The sequence below is a fragment of the Pleurodeles waltl genome, chromosome 1_1 (assembly GCF_031143425.1).
Source record: "Pleurodeles waltl isolate 20211129_DDA chromosome 1_1, aPleWal1.hap1.20221129, whole genome shotgun sequence".
In the NCBI taxonomy this organism is placed as follows: Eukaryota; Metazoa; Chordata; class Amphibia; order Caudata; family Salamandridae; genus Pleurodeles; species Pleurodeles waltl.
The window spans coordinates 852,895,837-852,914,568 of NC_090436.1; the positions used below are offsets into that span (position 1 = coordinate 852,895,837).

Sequence of the window (18,732 nt, forward strand, 5' to 3'; positions counted from 1 at the left end):
GACCCAGGTAGAATGAGTAAGCACTCCTCCTGGAGGCCACTTTTTGGCCTGTGCCTCGCAGATCTTAATGCAAAGTACAATCCAGCAGGAAATGGCTCTCTTATGCACTGCCTTGACTTTTTTCACTTGCGAGAACCCCACAACGAGATTATCATCCACCTGGTTGTCTTTAGTGCAATCTATGTAAAAGCTCAGCACCCTCTTGGGATCCAGGTGATGAAGTCTCTCCCTCTTAAAGGAGTGAGGTGGAGCATAGAACGTTGGGAGGGTGATGGTATGATTGACACAGAAGGGTGTTACAACTGTTGGCAGGAAGGATGCCCATTTCTGCAGAACCAACTTGTCTTTGGGGGGGGGGGAGGGGTTGGAAGAGGTGTGAGGTGGATTGACACAGAGTGAAGCTCACTCACACGCCATAAGGTGATAGCAATGGGGAGCACAATCTTTATGGTAAGAAGCAGACTGGACAGCTGGGAAATAGCTCAAAGGGAGTGTACATCATATGTCTAGACCCGATTAAGGTGCCCTTGGGCCTCAATAAAAGTAGAAAGGGGGTGAACATGTGTTGCAGCCCTTTTAAAAATCTCATGACAGCAGGTTATTTTAAAAACAGAGGGCTGATCTCGCAACAGTATGGCGGCACAGGGTGAAAGAGAACCACTAACTGTGCCCAAAACAAAGCCTTGCTGGGCAAGAGGCAGAACTAATAACAAAAAGGCAGTCAGTTTGGCCTGGAGGAGGTCAATCTGGAGCTGCACCAAGCTTCAAACATGTCCCAATGACAGATGTATACGGTTTTAACTGAGGGTTGTCCGGTGGAAGGTCAAAGGAGGGGGGTTGTGAGGGTCCAAAACCTTACCCTGTTGCTGTAAAAGCAAACCCTCCCAGTGAGGACCCTTTCGAGGGGAGACTTCCCTGGTGTCTTCCTTCTTGGAGGATGTCCCAGATCCCTGATCAACCTTGGGGGCAGGCAGTCTGGATGCTGACAACACTGGCCCCTCTGTGGTGGAGTGTGTTTCTGCAGAGCACCCACCCATATCACTGACTTCTACCTTCCAAGCCAGTAATTACCGACTTACCGCCGCCCAGATTAGCTTCAGCATCCTCATTAAAGTCAGCAATGGGCTCCCGAGTTAGCAACACATAATAATCCTGTCTAATCCTACATCATCGCCATCTCATACAGCTCACTGTCACGACGGAGGCTGTAATTTCCACTAGTGCTCTGCTGGCACTCCGAAACTTGTTGAATGTGTCAGTGGGGTGGGCGATGGCCATTGGTGATGACCCCGAACGGCTCCTGCTGTATCTAGCCCGGCCGTGAAGCCTGGCCCTGCCTCACTGCCCGATTCGTTACCCCTTGGGGAGCTGCAATTCTATAGCCTACAGTTGCCTATCGGACTGGCAGCCATCCAGTTCTGGATACACCCTAGGTGGAGCCCCCGGAGGTGGCTGCTACAATAGGGCGGCTGAGCCTCACCAAACTCAGCAGGGGGAGCGGGCTGCACATTGCTTTGCACTTGGGCCCCTGCTGTATGCAGATGGTGGGGTGATCATTCTCCACCCCCCCCCCCCCCAGAGGATCCGCAGACCAGGGGTTTGTGAGGGGGCATCCAGAGCACCCCACTGACTGCTGCTGGTACAAAGGACACTCTGCAGAGCCCCTACTGGACAGTAGCCTCTGCATTAGATCGCAGTAGGTACTCGGGCAAGCACTACCAGATAGCAATGCCGGCCTGAGTGCGTAACAGCTACGCCCACTGCAGAAGACAAGAGTTGCTTTCTGTACCCACTTCATAATGCATATACCACAACACCCATTAAGGCTAACAGGTCGCTGCATATTCCATCGCTCCAACCTTGATGAGGAAGGTAGGCCCCTCTTCCCTCGTCTTGACAGTACAGGATTAACAGCAGTGACTGGAAACAGCACGCGTCTGGGTCACTGCTCCTTTCAGCCTACAGCACTTGCCACAGACCCGGAGAATTGCAGGGGGCCGTGGACCCCAGGATCAACAGGGAGGATCCACCCCCCCCTCCCCCGCCTCCTCTGCAAGACATACTTACATGCCCCCTCGGTTGCTGCGAGGGCACCCTGGAGTAATGGGGAGGTCCTGCCTTTAACCATACTGACTACACTGTTAATGCAGCGCCCGGTAGGGCCTTTCTGTGACTCTATGCTCATCTCTGAGCTGTGTATGGGCCAATTTCACAAAAGCTCCTAATCGGTGGGTGCCCTTCCGGTACATATGTAAGTTGGAAATTTCTGCAACTTATCTACTGGGGGGTCGGACTCTGACTTCAAGCCAAGGACACAAGCGGACTCTACCCAACTAGGGCACATCGCCAGCTGTAATCCTCCTCTTGCATACTGTGATGGGAGGCTTTGTCACCTGAGGTGCTTCTACCCAGTTTCTCCAGTCCTACAAACTAACCTGGAGCAGTGCATTATTCACTAGCCCTGATTCTTGCTGGCAACTTGTCTAGGGCTCTCACCTTCATAGAACTCACAGTGCCTTTTGGGTCTAGAACCTGACAGTGGATCAAGCCCTTCCGGACATCACTACCCAACATGGGCAAAGACAGTTATGGGAAAGCCAACATGGTGAATACAATCACACACTATACTACGCCGTTTTAGCCCACAAATAGAACGCAGCAGCAAACGGGCAACAATGAGTCTGAAGATACTTCAGAAACAAAATGGAGCCCTCTAGATCGGAACTCCTAGCAGTCACACAGGGAGCTCGCACCACACTTGAACATAAAATTCAAACCATCTCCATTGATGTTAACCTTCCAAGGACAGACTTAATGAAGTTTGCCGACATATGTAAAGAGCAGCGAAGAATATAGCCAAACTACAAGGGGAAGTCATTACTCTTTAGTGCAAGATAGCCCGGATAACTAGTCACAACAGAACTGGAAAGACGGGCTAAAGATGTGGTAGGACACTCAAGGCAGAAAAACGTTCACCTTCAAGGATTTCCTGAGAAAGCTGAGGGAGCATCAACAAAGTAGTTCCTAGAAAACTGGTGCAGACTTTTCTCAAACCGAAGGGCCTCTCTAATTTATTCCCATGGAGAAAGCGCGCTTCCTCCACAGCCAGGTGCCCCACCCCAAGCCATCATCACAAAGATATTAAACTACAGCAACAGGGATTTCCAGCTCCAGCTTGTGAGGGAAGGATTGGTCCCACAATTCAGGAATGCAAAAATCATCATATTCCCAGGCAAGATGAAACAGGTTCAGGAGAAAAGAAAGTCCTTCATCAGCATGAAACAAAAACGCAGGACCCTCAACCTCAGATTTATGTTTTTGTACCCGGCAAAAAAAAGTTTTTGAATCAGGAAAAATCACATTTCTTTGAAAGGCCAGATGTTTCGGAATGCCTCGAAATCAGGGGAGACTTTAAAACGCAACTTCTGGCACCAACTGCTCTTGCACATGGGTAACACGCCTGATGGCCCTCTCGAACGGAATCACGCTAGACTGACCAACTTAAACACTCAGCCTTTGGGGCCCCAGAAAATTACAATCTGCGAAGATGCCAAAATGTCATTATGCTCCATTTAACATCTTCTGATGAACAGAGCTTCAACACACAGACATCCGCGGCTGGCATTACAAGGGACGCACTGGCTCCAAACTTTGGCCCAGATACCATGGATGCACCAGATGGGAATACAGGAAGTAGCTAAGTGCTGAACATGAGGCTGATTTGGTGGGAAGGGTGCGATAGAGGACTGCATGATGGAGTTTTGGTATATAATTGGCAAAGGCAGATATTTTCGAAAGCATGCTATTCTAGTGCATGTTTGCCGCCCTCTACATCAGACCTTTAGCCTACCGGGGCAGTGAGAAAATGTGAAACTAAAACAAGAGACATCCACAAACCACAATAACGGACTGAGGTGCTGTTCAGATTAGATTCGGACAGTTGGACAGGCTGAGAGGCAATGCAAGTCCTGGCATCTGCATACAGTGGACATCAACAGACTTTGGAGGGGTGGGGTGGGGTATAGTTGATTTTTAGTTCTTTGTTCAAGTTCTCCTGCAGCAAATTCGCAGCATATTGGTGGGACAGTACTGTATGACATGCTACTAACACAAGGAAGAGGGGACTTACAAAGTCCAGTCTTGTAAGGCTCAGGGACTGAGTACATATATCAAAAGATACAGAGTGCTAACCTTCTTAAAACATAACAAAATAGACATTGCATGTATCCAGGAGACACATCTAGATGACACGGTGCAGCAAAAAACAATCCAAGAAATGGAGGAGACAAACTCACCATTCCTCCTTTACTTACACTAGGGGTACTCTGATCTGTCTCTCTCCGGGAGTCCCATTTGCTTTATGGAGGTGGATGTAAGGGGCAGATATGTCCTCGTACAGGGAGCCCTCGATGGCTAAAACATATCTATGTTCAATACATATGTGCCCAATACTGATAATCTCACGTTTTTCACTTAGCACAGGACCTGATTACACAAGAGACTGACATACCCCTAATATGGTTGGGTGATTTTAATTGCATCCTGAACCCACACTTTGACAGGACCCCTCCTAGAATGGGCACAAAACCCCACTACTGCCACCCTTCGGGAGGTCATGGCCAACATAGGATTAGCGGACGCATGGTGACTAAAACACCTGGAACACAGTACATATACCTGCCACTCGGCCACGCACAGCACGTTCAGCAGACTGGACAGAATCCTGGCGGCAAGGTTTTCCAGACTGGAAAACATTCAGATCACACACTTAAAACGATGCCTTTCAGACCACTCACCGGTCTGTTGTGCTCTTACACTATAGGCCTCTTCTTTAAGGTCATGGACGTAGCGTCTCCCAGAGGGTATACTAGATAACCTCAGGGGGCGAGAAGTCCGCTTGGACTTACCAACAGGCTACATCGAGCTAAAGTGGGATTCCACAGATACGAAATGCACTGAATGGTTGGCACTCAAAGCGGTCTTGAGAGGCACTTGCATGGGGCTGACTTATGAGGTCTGCCAACAACTACATGCTCATACGGCATGGAATCTAGACCTCAACGCTAAACTTAACAAGGCAGACTGGGAACGGGTCAGAGTTAACACACACGGTATCATGTAATGCCTACATCAAATGGGTCCATTAATAATTTCTTACATCACACTTACTTTACACCAAAGCCCATGAAACGTCTCGCTCCATTTCACACAGACCACTGCCCGCACTGTGGAATCAGTGGGCAGACTTTCTGCACATGGCATGGCATTGTGGCCCGCTCCAAAACTTCTGGAGGAAAGTGGTTGCTGACATAAGATTCACACACTTATTCCTATCCCTTAATCCCCAAAGCTGCCTCTTAGGCACCGAGGAAGGGCAGTAAAATCAGGCAAAAATTTCTACAACTAGTCTGGTTTTGACACAACGTTGAATAGCTACCACCTGGATGGGGCAACAGGCCCCCCTAACACTGTGCACTAGCACAAGGACATCTCGGAATGGTCCCAGTCTGAGGAAATACATATGAAACTCTCCAGGAGTGGAGAGACTTATGTGACACCTTCTTAGACCCAAACTTTGCACAATGATATCCGAAGGTGACTGAATTACAGATGTGGGGTCGGGGCAAAATTGGTGGGTGGTAGGCATACTGGTAGGAGAATTCGATGCTAAATACATATGACTCAAAGTCCACTCATGTACTGGAATGATGATTATTGGCTACATGGTGTTGTATGCACAGTGCTCAGAACCTACATAACGCAAAAACATGTCTTAATAGCATGTATGCAGACCCCCCACCTCTGCATGCACTATTGCATGCTGATTTTTTTGTTTTTATATTCTCAGTACTCTTTTCATGAAATTAAAACTAAAGGATAAAAGGTTATTAGAAAAAGAAAAAGTCACAAATGGGGAAATCTAGGACCACTAATGCAGGTACACAATCCAAAATTGATAAATTCACCACTAGCTTGGTAAATTAATACCCACAAGTCCGCAGTCTGGAGGTTCAGGCTGAGGATGCCAAGAATAGATGCAGCAACCTGAGGTTGGTAGGCTTCCCGGAGGGTTTGAGACACCCCCACCCCTGAAACCTTCATCAAACCCTGGATTAAATCTTGGATTCCAGAGGGGTCCTTCTCAATATGGTTTGTGACTAAATGTGCACATCGGCCCGTGGCATACAAGAAGCCCCCTGGGGCACCAGCAAAACCTATTATTGCTAAGTTACTGAACTTTGAAGACCGTGAAGTAATCCTTGAGCAAGCCTGCGTGCAAGGCAAGCTCCAATCCCATACGGATCATATTATGATCCTTCCAGACTATATAAAAATTACTCAGTAGCAATGCAAATCATTTGACACCCTCAAAAAAAAAAAGCTTTGGGTGAGGTCCATTAAATACATGCTGCACTTCCCGGCACACTTGAAAGTAATACACAGCTCTCACAAACGTTTTTGACACATCCGAGGCGACATGGGAGTGTACAACTGAAAAAAAAAAAAAAAAAAAAAAAAAAAAAACAATCGTTCCACATTCCAACTCTCTGGAGGACACGAGTATGGCGAGCTATGGGTTGCCGGCTTCCACCCTGTTTGTCCTAAAACTCATGACCCCCCCCCCAAAACCTTTAACAAGTGAGGACAGAGCAGACCCTCTCTTCTGGCACCATGGCTGCAGAGTTGGATCGCCACCTGGCCACCACTGGCTCATTATCTCTTCCCTCTGCACTGGAAAGGGACTGGAGAGCCACTGGAGCAGAATCTTTTGATAGCGGTAAATCCCTCCCAGGACCGGCATGATGTTCACGTAGTACCTATGGGGTGAAACTGTCGAGTTAGTACTGTTGGGCAGGTGGGGGCTGGTTGATTGGGTGTTTAATTTTGCTGGTAGTATATCGTTTGTTGAAGTGTTCCCATCTACGTCCCACATCATCAGCTGTGATTCAAGCTGCTGCCTCACCTGCTACTAATTAGTCTTCCACAACAGCCCAATGGCTGTCTTTAGTCTACTCTCCCGGAATGTAAATGGTCTTTCAGATCTTATCAAATGCACTGCTGTCCTTAAACTCCTGAACCACCACAACCGGGTATTACCTTACTGCAGGAGGCCCATCTTTTGGGCACCCAAAGCCAATTTCTGTGTAGATTAAGCTACAACCTCATGTATCACTCTGATGTTAGTCGCAGGTCCATGGGTACTGCGATATTACTCCATAAACACTTTCCCTTAGCGGACACAAAGGATGTACATGACACAAGGTAGATATGTTGGGGTGATGGACACACCAGAGGGGAGATCATACAACATCTAATGTCTACATTCCCCTCATCTACACAAGCAAGCATTCAAAGATCTAACAACAGAGGTCACCGATATGCCATACGGTATGCTCATTCTTAGGGGTAACTTTAATGCCGCTCCACACCCTGAGGTAGATGTTTCGGGTCCCTTTCTCACAACCTCCATGAGCTCTTTAAGGCTCTTGTCTTCCTGATGTAATCTATCAGTTTGTGCGATGTATGGCAAACCTGGCATCCTCATGGGAAGATATACACGCCCACATTGGTCGCTCAAAAAAGAATGTCTCAAATTGGCCACATATTCCTGTTGGAGACCGACATGTCCCTCTCTTCAGCCTCTATATTACTGCCCGAGGTATGTCAGACCATTCCCCACTGCTTCGTCGATTGGGAACTTACACAGCAGCTACGCAAGCCTCCTTGAACACTTATCTAGGAACTATGCTCTTACTTTGAACTCAATAATGGTCTCACCAGACTGGTTTAATCCGTATAACGAAGCTCGAAACAGGGGCTTATTTTCCCCGGAGTTGGATCTGCCCACCATTGTGGTGCTTCCTAAAGTGGACCACCCACCAACCCTACACAACTCTTATCGCACTCATTGATCAACACCGACATGAAATTATATGCCAGGATAGTAGCGAACAGAATACAACCAGTCCTCAACTCATTGGTCCAGCCTGACCAACGGGCTTTATGCCCAGTCCCAGCACACAGAATTGTATCCTGAGCGTTCATGTCACCTTAGCTACAGTTGATGGTGTTGAAGAGACAAAAGCTTTATTGCCAATAGACTCTAAAAAAGCCTGTGACACTATGGACTGGGAGTATCTTGACAAGGAGCCGCGGTGCATGGAATTCTGTCAAATAGTAGGCCGTCCAACAGCACAAGTGTTAGTTAATGGCCTACTATTGAGCAAATTTCTGGTCCGTCGTGGGACTAGACAGCAATGCCCCTTATCTCCACTCCTCTTTGCGCTTGCCATAGATCCCTTTGCCCGCTTAAATATATGGCAACACTCGGGTGCAGGGATGGGACAATTTGGTGGAAGATAGAATAGCCCTCTATGCAGATGATGGCTTGCTCTTTCTCACTGACCCCTCGACCTCAGGCCCACATGCGCTCCAGATCCTGAGCCTCTTTGAAAACACTTCAGGACTTCAAATGAAGCATGGCAAGTCACTCCTGGTTCCCTTGTGTGGTGACACTGCCATGTTAAACTGGCAGTCAGACATCCTGATCCATCATATTAGTATTACATATCTGGGTGTCCATGAGTCGACTGTGCCTAAGCTCATGTGCTCTCTCAAACTCTCTCCCCTCCTTTGGACAGCCAAGATTAGAGTCACCACTTGGGCCCTCCTTCCCCCTCAATAGTCTTGGCTGAATCACACTTATGAAGGTGACGCTAATACCGTGCTTCCGATATACCCTACAGGACTTTCTACTCCACATCCCAAATGCTTTGTTCAATGAAATTATAGCACAGTTTTTCTCCTTTATCTGGAAAGGTAAGAACCCGCACATTACATTCAGTAAATGTCACAGTTCAGTCTACAATGGGGATATTGGAGCAGTGAACGTTCAGTTATACTACTGGGCGTCACAGCCTCTGGTTATCAATGATTAGATGACTGGGGCAGGGCAGGGCCAACCCGGCTTACTGCTGTAACTGGCTCGCCTCGGCCTTGATGGGAAGACGCATTACCTTTACCGCAGGCCCATCCCCCTCTTCCTATCCCAGAACTTACTGTGACTGACTTCCTGGTGTGGCGGCCCGCCAACAGATTTCTTGGCTGGGACAAAAAACTGACCTAACAGACACCCCTGTGGAGGGGCTGGCAACTGGTCCAGTCGGAGGGTTCCCCAGAGTGGGACAGGATCAGGATTACGAGTTTGGGAGATGTGTGGCGAGGTTCACACATACATACCTTTGCAGCTCTACAAACCAGTTTTGAACTCTTCCCAACCCAGTTCCATAGATATCTACAATTGAGTCACGTGCAGGGGAGCTAACAACCCAAAATGCTTAACTTACAGGATTTCAGTCACCAGGAGGCCAGACTGCTAATGGGCAGCTTGGGCTGGGATCTCTCAGCTGTACCGATCCCTGGTTTGTAACGCCCCAACAGGTATGAACCGCTTCCAGCACCAGTGGGAAAAGTGGATCGATGACCTAGATGATATTGAATGGCTGGAGGCCTACACTGCCCCTAAAGAACTGATTATCTTTACCAGGCTCAGATTGATCCAATTACACTACTTGCACCTGACATACAGTACCTCTTCCCCCCCCCCCCCACACCCACCCAAAAACCAACCCAGGTGCTTTGGTATGCAGGCCTTCTGGCTGAACCCAACTGTACTCGTTGCTTTTCCACTGGTGCAGACTTCTTTCATAAGGTGCAGCAATACCCAAACATTACCCTATATTGGTCCAAAATTGGCGGACTACTGTCTAGAATTCTGGCCCAACCCATATCACTAACAAAAAAAGTTGGGCTCCTAGGGATTCTTGATGGCCTTCGTGAACTTTGGGGGCAAGCTCTGTTGGGGTTTATCTAGACATCGCACGGGACTAGAAACTGGCACAGCCACCTACTCCTGCAAGTTGGAAATCCGGTGTGGATTGGAGCGCTAAGCAATAAGAACAAATTTACACTCCAAGAGGTTGTCCTAAAAAATTTCACAAGATGTGGGGTAAATGGTGGAAGTATTATGGCTTGTCTTTAATATGTGACGAAGTATCTACAAATGGTTGGACGGCATTGTACTTTACTGAAATTGGGTGGGTGGAAAGACGGGACCTAAGTTGAAAGGAATTCTTACTGTTTGTTTAATACCTGTTTCGACTGAAAATAAAATGTGACTGTCAAAAAAAAAAAAAAAAAAAAGTTACTGTTCAAAGGCCGCTGCTGCATGCTTTACACTTTCTGGATAGGCCCAGTGTCTGACTGTAAGTTAAGTTAAGTTGAAGGGAGGCCACTCACACTCCCCTCAGCCATCTTTCCATCTCCGAAAGTCAAGTTATGGTGGCCTGGCGGGTGAGAATGGGTGGGGGACAGAAATACATCTAGGATGTGCATTTAAACCCTTCACCTTCAGTGCCCACAAACCTGCACAGGATGAGCAGGGTCAAAAACTGTACTCTTCGGTCTGGCTCCCTAGCTGGGAAGCAATTAGGTCCCATGTGACTTCTCCAGCTCTGCATGAAGGAAACATATGCCTTAACATGCTCTGTGCTGCCCCACAAGTGGCCCATATTAAACAATTTAAATCTCTCATTGCAGCTCCCGCCACACAGCCTTGCCTCAAGGCCTGGGATCAGCTCAGAAAATATAATTCGCATCATCCACAGGCAGCCATAGATTGTGGAAATCTCTGAGACAATCCAGTGCATCAGTGAGTCTCTTCTTAATTCAGGCAGACTGTTTTGCACAATTCAATCACTCATGTGCCAAGGATTGCTGTGCGTACACGGGTATTGTGGAGGGAGGAGGAAGGAAGCAAAATGGGAGTGTGCAGAACATATTGCTTATTTACAGATGGTCATAGCATTATGCAAATTCTTGAATTTGTGCTAAAAGTAATTTTTTTTTTTTAAACTAATACTCCATCTACCCATAAGCACATGCCTCTGCTAAAGCTTGTGCTATAAACATTGTGGGTAGGAATTTATTCATGTAAAAGTATAGATTCAAAGGCTATCCCTATGCACGGCCACAGTTCATGCTTTGCTTTCTTAAAAGAATGTTGGGGGTTAATGCATGCCCAATGTGCCCAACAGCACAGTAAGGCCATGCCAATAATAAACAGTGTGATAGAAGATAATGCCATTACCACAACCAATAATTCTATGTCATATATACCCCAATAAAATCAATATTTAACAAAGAAAAACAGTTAAAATGCGAGTTTAAAGTAATCGGACTCTTGTCTAGCGGTATAAATAAAACCTTTGAAATTCAGTGAAATAATTATCAATTGTAATTACATTACAGTTGCAATATAAAATTATTTTAAAAAAGGGGGTGGGTTTATGCAATAGTCTATTCCCACGTTATGACTTCAACCATCACTTCACAAATGACAACACAGTATCATCGATTTTTGTACAAGAGCACTATTAACATCATCAATGACATTTTTCAAGACATAATTAGGTGCATTACATAAAGATGGTTTTTAACGTTGATATATATATGTATATGTACACAGTGCACTTACACTCAAGTTAGTTAACTTTGTACTGCAATAGCAACAGTAACAGGGTGCAGAAACCTTTTTCACAAGAGTGAACATGATTGGAAACAATTACTTAATGCTATCAAAATGAGTTCAATGAAATCTTTCCCCTAATCTTCCTTCATGTTCAAGCAAAACCCCAGAAAATTGTGGTGCTGCCACAGCAATCTTAAGTCATCCACTTCTGTTGGTCTAACACAGGGATACTCAAAGTACGGCCCGCTGGCCTCATGCGGCCCCTCTGACCTTTACATGTGGCCCCTGGAGCAACAGGAGCACTGGGCAGCTGTTTGCTCAACTCCCACTAACAAAAATATTAAATACACACACAATCATTTATTTCAAACTTAATTGGTGCTAAAGAAAGGAAGTAACTAGGGACTTCTGCACTTAACTTTAGAAACGCCTTCATTTTTAAAGACATCTTGCAGCATAAGTGTAAAACTAAGACAGTCTCTTCAAAATTAAGTGTATTTAGTTAACATGCAGAACCTTTTCGCCTTAGTACAATTTATTTTATCAGTGCATTGAGATGCATTCTTATTAAAGTGATAGTTTTCAAACATAAATTTGGAAACATTAATTATTTCCCTTACCCTGAGAACACCATCAATAGTAAATTAAAGAGGCAAGTCACTTGGTATGTGCACTCTATGGGTGGCCTGGGTTCCTATCATACATAAACAACATTATAGTTTATTAAATCAAACATAGAAGCAGGTTTTGTGCAGTGCACACCATAAATCATGTATTTCGAGGTCATCTTAAATGTGATAATGCAGAAAAAGGAGGGAAAGTGACACTAAACAATTGCCTAGGATCACACAATTTGGAAAAGTGGATAAGCCGGGATTAATTCCAGGTTTTCTGGTTTCCCACTGTTTATTTCAGCCACTAGGTGTATATCCTTTGCTTCCCCTACACCTACCTTGCCACCAATCCACCTAGTCACCCCACCCGACCGCTACCGCCCTGGCATCAATGCGGCCCCAGGCACGCCACAGACCAAACTTTTTGGCCCCTGGGAAAATGTTTGCGAGTACCCATGGTCTAACAGGACATCAGTACCACCTATTGTGCACAGACAGGTGGTACTGGTGAACTTATAGGACTGTACAACTAACGTCCTTGATGGCAGCAGTTTTATGGTCTCCATTATAATACCAGTTCAGTTGGTGGCAATCGGTATTGTAGGAAGTTGGCTCTGTATGCACTATTTCAAAGTAAGGAATAGTATGCACAGAGTCCAAGGGTTCCCCTTAGAGGTACGATAGTGGCAAAAAGAGATAATACTAATGCTCTATTTTGTGGTAGTGTGGTCGAGCAGTAGGCTTATCAAAGGAGTAGTGTTAAGCATTTGTTGTACATACACACAGGCAATAAATGAGGAACACACACTCAGAGACAAATCCAGCCAATAGGTTTTGCTATAGAAAAATATATTTTCTTAGTTTATTTTAAGAACCACAGGTTCAAATTCTACATGTAATATCTCATTTGAAAGGTATTGCAGGTAAGTACTTTAGGAACTTTGAATAATTACAGTAGCATATATACTTTTCACATAAAAACACAAATAGCTGTTTTAAAAGTGGACACAGTGCAATTTTCACAGTTCCTGGGGGAGGTAAAGTATTGTTAGGTTTTGCAGGTAAGTAAACCACCTACGAGGTTAAGATTGGGGTCCAAGGTAGCCCACCGTTGGGGGTTCAGAGCTACCCCAAAGTTACCACACCAGCAGCTCAGGGCCGGTCAGGTGCAGAGTTCAAAGTGGTGCCCAAAACGCATAGGCTTCAATGGAGAGAAGGGGGTGCCCCGGTTCCAGTCTGCCAGCAGGTAAGTACCCGGGTCTTCGGAGGGCAGACCAGGGGGGTTTTGTAGGGCACCGGGGGGGACACAAGTTCACACAAAAAGTACACCCTCAGCGGCACTGGGGCGGCCGGGTGCAGTGTAGAAACAAGCATCGGGTTTCCAATGTAAATCAATGGGAGACCAAGGGGTCTCTTCAGCGATGCAGGCAGGCAAGGGGGGGGCTCCTCGGGGTAGCCACCACCTGGGCAAGGGAGAGGGCCTCCTGGGGGTCACTCCTGCACTGAAGTTCCGATCCTTCAGGTGCTGGGGGCTGCGGGTGCAGGGTCTTTTCCAGCCGTCGGGATTTTAGAGTCAGGCAGTCGTGGTCAGGGGGAGCCTGGGGATTCCCTCTGCAGGCGTCGCTGTGGGGGCTCAGGGGGGACAACTTTGGTTACTCACAGTCTCGGAGTCGCCGGAGGGTCCTCCCTGAGGTGTTGGTTCTCCACCAGTCGAGTCGGGGTCGCCGGGTGCAGTGTTGCAAGTCTCACGCTTCTTGCGGGGATTGCAGGGGTCTTTAAATCTGCTCCTTTGTAACAAAGTTGCAGTCTTTTTGGAGCAGGTCCGCTGTCCTCGGGAGTTTCTTGTTCCTCTTGAAGCAGGGCAGTCCTCTGAGGATTCAGAGGTCGCTGGTCCTTGAGAAAGCGTCGCTGGAGCAGGTTTCTTTAGAAGGCAGGAGACAGGCCGGTAGGACTGGGGCCAAAGCAGTTGGTGTCTTCTTTCTTCTTCTGCAGGGGTTTTCAGCTCAGCAGTCTTCTTCTTCGGTAAGTTGCAGGAATCTAATTTCCTAGGTTCTGGGGAACCCCTAAATACTCAATTTAGGGGTGGGTTTAGGTCTGGGAGGACAGTAGCCAATGGCTACTGTCCTTGAGGGTGGCTACACCCTCTTTGTGCCTCCTCCCTGAGGGGAGGGGGGCACATCCCTAATCCTATTGGGGGAATCCTCCATCTGCAAGATGGAGGATTTCTAAAAGTCAGTCACCTCAGCTCAGGACACCTTAGGGGCTGTCCTGACTGGCCAGTGACTCCTCCTTGTTTTTCTCATTATCTCTCCTGGACTTGCCGCCAAAAGTGGGGGCTGTGTCCAGGGGTCGGGCATCTCCACTAGCTGGAGTGCCCTGGTGCATTATAACACGAAGCTTGAGCCATTGAAGCTCACTGCTAGGTGTTACAGTTCCTGCAGGGGGGAGGTGTGAAGCACCTCCACCCAGAGCAGGCTTTGTTTCTGTCCTCAGAGAGCACAAAGGCTCTCACCGCATGGGGTCAGAAACTCGTCTCTCAGCAGCAGGCTGGCACAGACCAGTCGGTCCTGCACTGAACAATTGGGTAAAATACAGGGGGTATCTCTAAGATGCCCTCTGTGTGCATTTTTTAATAAATCCAACACTGGCATCAGTGTGGGTTTATTATTCTGAGAAGTTTGATACTAAACTTCCCAGTATTCAGTGTAGCCATTATGGTGCTGTGGAGTTCGTGTTTGACAGCCTCCCAGCCCATATACTCTTATGGCTACCCTGCACTTACAATGTCTAAGGTTTTGCTTAGACACTGTAGGGGCATAGTGCTCATGCACATATGCCCTCACCTGTGGTATAGTGCACCCTGCCTTAGGGCTGTAAGGCCTACTAGAGGGGTGACTTACCTATGCCACAGGCAGTGGGAGGTTGGCATGGCACCCTGAGGGGAGTGCCATGTCGACTTAGTCATTTTCTCCCCACCAGCACACACAAGCTGGCAAGCAGTGTGTCTGTGCTGAGTGAGGGGTCCCTAGGGTGGCATAAGACATGCTGCAGCCCTTAGAGACCTTCCCTGGCATCAGGGCCCTTGGTACCAGGGGTACCAGTTACAAGGGACTTACCTAGGTGCCAGGGTTGTGCCAATTGTGGAAACAATGGTACATTTTAGGTGAAAGAACACTGGTGCTGGGGCCTGGTTAGCAGGGTCCCAGCACACTTCTCAGTCAAGTCAGCATCAGTATCAGGCAAAACGTGGAGGGTAACTGCAACAGGGAGCCATTTCTTTACAGGTATCTACTCAGTTTTGCACACTCAGCTCTTCATAAGTGTTCTTAAATGGTTTCACCATTTTCAAACAAACGCTGGTCAATTCCTTTGGCTCTGTTTTTACTACTACAGTGATGAAAAATAGTCCCCTTCAGAGGGCTGTCTAATGGAACAGAACTGCTGTGTCTTTGCACCTAGGTTTGTAAGCTAATGAAAATGGATAAGCCTTAAGAGATTTGAGCACGGTGGAGAGAAGACTGAAGGAACGTTATCAGGACAATCTCAATCCTTTTAGATAGAACTCTTGGATGGAGTCTTGGTTTTGACATCTAAAAAAAGACATCCCCAAAAATAAGTAGAAACTCCTCCCACTCAAACATCTATTGTCGCAGGTAAGAATTTTTCACTTCATTCAAACCGCAACTACAAAAGATTATGTCAGTGAGTGTTGCTGATCCCTTAGCCATGCTCTCTGCGGGTTTTCATTTTCAAGATTCAGGACTAGATGCTATCTTTTTCCCCCACAGGAAAATCTTCTGCCTTAACTCTGTTAACTTCAATTATTTTCTTATTAAGCCCAAGGGCAAGAGACAACCTGTGTGTGATTTGAAGTCTAATGCGTTTGCATTATGGCTTCTAATTTATGAGACATAAAGGGTTTGTAAATGTTACTTTAATCTGAAACATTTTACACTCCTTCCTCTGCTTATCTAGACTCGAGGAGCCTAGGAGACAGAGACCAGACATTGTAAGTGTGCACTCTAGAAAACCAAAGACTTATTAAAAGTGAGATATACAGCTACAAAAAGGGGAAGTGTTTTAAAATAATTTTGGCAGATAGAAAAAAACTAATGCAGATCCTGTAGAATCAATTTTCTTTCATTCGTAACAAGATCTATTAGCGAAGCAGCAGATCACTTGTCTTTTGTCATGGTGTACTACCTGGAACTAACTTTTACGGTTCAACATTCAGAAAACTGCAAGTAGTAACACTAAAGCTTAGCTCAGAGCACTTTACAGGTAATTTCTGGTTCCAAGAACACATCTTTATTAATATGCAGCTTTTGACAGCAATGCAATAGAATTTTTTTTTTTTTTAAACAGACATTTACATCCATCAAACAAAAGAAAAAAAACAAACAATCTATAGAAAGGAGTTTTTTTCCAAACATTAAAGCAAATCAATGTCACAATTACTGAGGTAAACCTAGACTACCAGATGAGAAAACAATATTTTCTCTATACTTGCTTAAAACTGCTTATACTGCTACAAAGTGAAAGTGGTTAAAGATGCAAGTTATGCTTTACCATTTGTCTCTGGGAAAGTACTTCACAATTTCATTAATGATTGGCTGATAGCAGGCTTCTCGTTCTGTCCTCCCATCTTCACTCCAATCTCTAATAAATTGTTTAATTGTAGATTTTAATTTGTCCATGTCAAACGTGGACGCGGGATAAACTTTTCTGTTTCCCTGTTTCAAACATACATAAATGTCAGAAAAAAAATCCAGTGTTGAAAACCCTGTCAGCAGATTCAATGTCTGCCCCAGAACAAGTTGAGAGGCATTTGTGTAGATTCAAGGATCTACAATGAACTTAAGGTTACTCTCTGTACCGAACAACAAATTGACAAGTGAAATTAACATTTCTTAAAATACACCTTACAGTAAGACAAAGACAAACAATGCAATTATATACTTGGCAATATTTACTGTTGAGGAACCAAAGGGGTACGGTTTTGCCCAAATGTCTGCATTCTGTTACACGTTTGGACATATTGCTTCAAGTGATCATCTGCACTGAGACCAAAACACTCTAAGGGAGACTATGTATGTATGTATGTATATATGTGTGTTTATCGTATTTACATAGATAAACCTACCCAAAAGGTGGTGAAGCACTGTAGAAGGTCCACGGCAAAAAGGCAGTCAACTTGAAAAGGGGAGAAGCTAGTTCATAGATTGTTAATGCATAATTACATAGTATTCTTTTGAGAGAAGATTCTTCAACTCCTACCTAAATTGTAGTAGGTTCAGGCAGCCCTGATAGATATGGGGATATTGTTCAAGATCATAAGTGCATAAACAGAGGCTTGTTGCTTTGGTTTTCCAGTTGTGAGACTATGAGGCCTTGAAATGCAGTTCTAAAGGCACTTTTTTTTAAGTAAGGAGAGCTTGTACCAGATCATTTTGGGTTAAGTGGTGATGCATGAAGTCCAGAACTGTGCCCAGGGTTAATCAGAGTGACTCAGCATTGGGTGACAGTGGGGTTCAAATGAGTCTAGGTTCAGGGCTTGGAGACAACTTTGGACTAATTGTTGCTAGTTGTTTACGGACCACACAGCAGGTATTCTGTTTTGGTGGGTTTAAGCTTGAGGTAGGTGCTGACACTTAGGTCTGGATTAAGTAATGCTAATGTTTCAGGTTTCTGAAGTCTGGAACAGAGGAGACTTTCAGATGTAATTGTGAATATTTAGTGTATTGGTGAATTTTGATGTTGTTAACCAATGCTTTCTTCAAGAATGAAAATCCACTTAAAGGAAAAGATTTTAGTCAGAAACATCAATACAGAGCCTTCAAGAAAGGCAGAAAATTAGGGATGCACTGCACCACGGTGTTAATGGAGTGTGCCCCAGCACTAGGTACAACTTAATTTTTCCAAGTCATCCTTAGAATCTACTCCTGCTGATCTTCAGGAATGCTTCAAAGTACAACAGAGCTGGGAAAGACACTCAACGTGAAATATCATGCATTCTGTTCTAAATAAACAAGAAAAAGCATACATCCACATAGCCTTACCCAATGATAAATAAACAAACACTAGCAAAACACTTTAGATGTTACCTCCAGAACTGGACAACACTCAAGCATTTGTTTCTAGAAGTCGTAGCAATATTCCCGGTTAAGTATCTGGGACTGGACAATATGCCAGGTGCTTTTTTCAGGCACTTTCAACATTCCAGTTTGCAGATATGACTCCAGATGACTCGCTACCACTGGTATGAGATGGTTCAGTGGTAAAGTCCTTCTCCTATTGATTCTCCCTCTGCATCACAACCGTTTGTCATATTCCTTGAGAAACTCATATTGCCTACCTATTTTGGGAGTATCTGCTATTCAGTCTTCAAGATGCTCGAAGACAAGTGCAACTTGAACTGCTGCAGACTACTCGGTTGTACAGGGTGTGTGTGAATCCTGGTGTGAAGTTTTAACAACTACTACACATTCTGTACTTGGTCTGTATGTGTGAAGGAAGCTTGCACTACACTATGAAATGTGAGGGTGTCTGTTTCTAAGGGAATTATAACAGAACCACTTTATAACACAA

General features: G+C 45.6%; 1 protein-coding gene across 2 annotated transcripts in view; it reads right to left on the minus strand.

Annotated features, from left to right (window-relative positions):
- The window catches only part of CARNMT1 (carnosine N-methyltransferase 1), a 340,569-nt gene that overhangs the window by 240,925 nt on the left and 80,912 nt on the right, over positions 1-18,732 (minus strand). For both annotated transcript variants that reach the window (XM_069229159.1, XM_069229170.1), the window contains one exon: positions 16,714-16,877. In XM_069229159.1, coding sequence (XP_069085260.1) covers positions 16,714-16,877 — 164 coding nt within the window. The remainder of the gene's footprint in view (positions 1-16,713; positions 16,878-18,732) is intronic.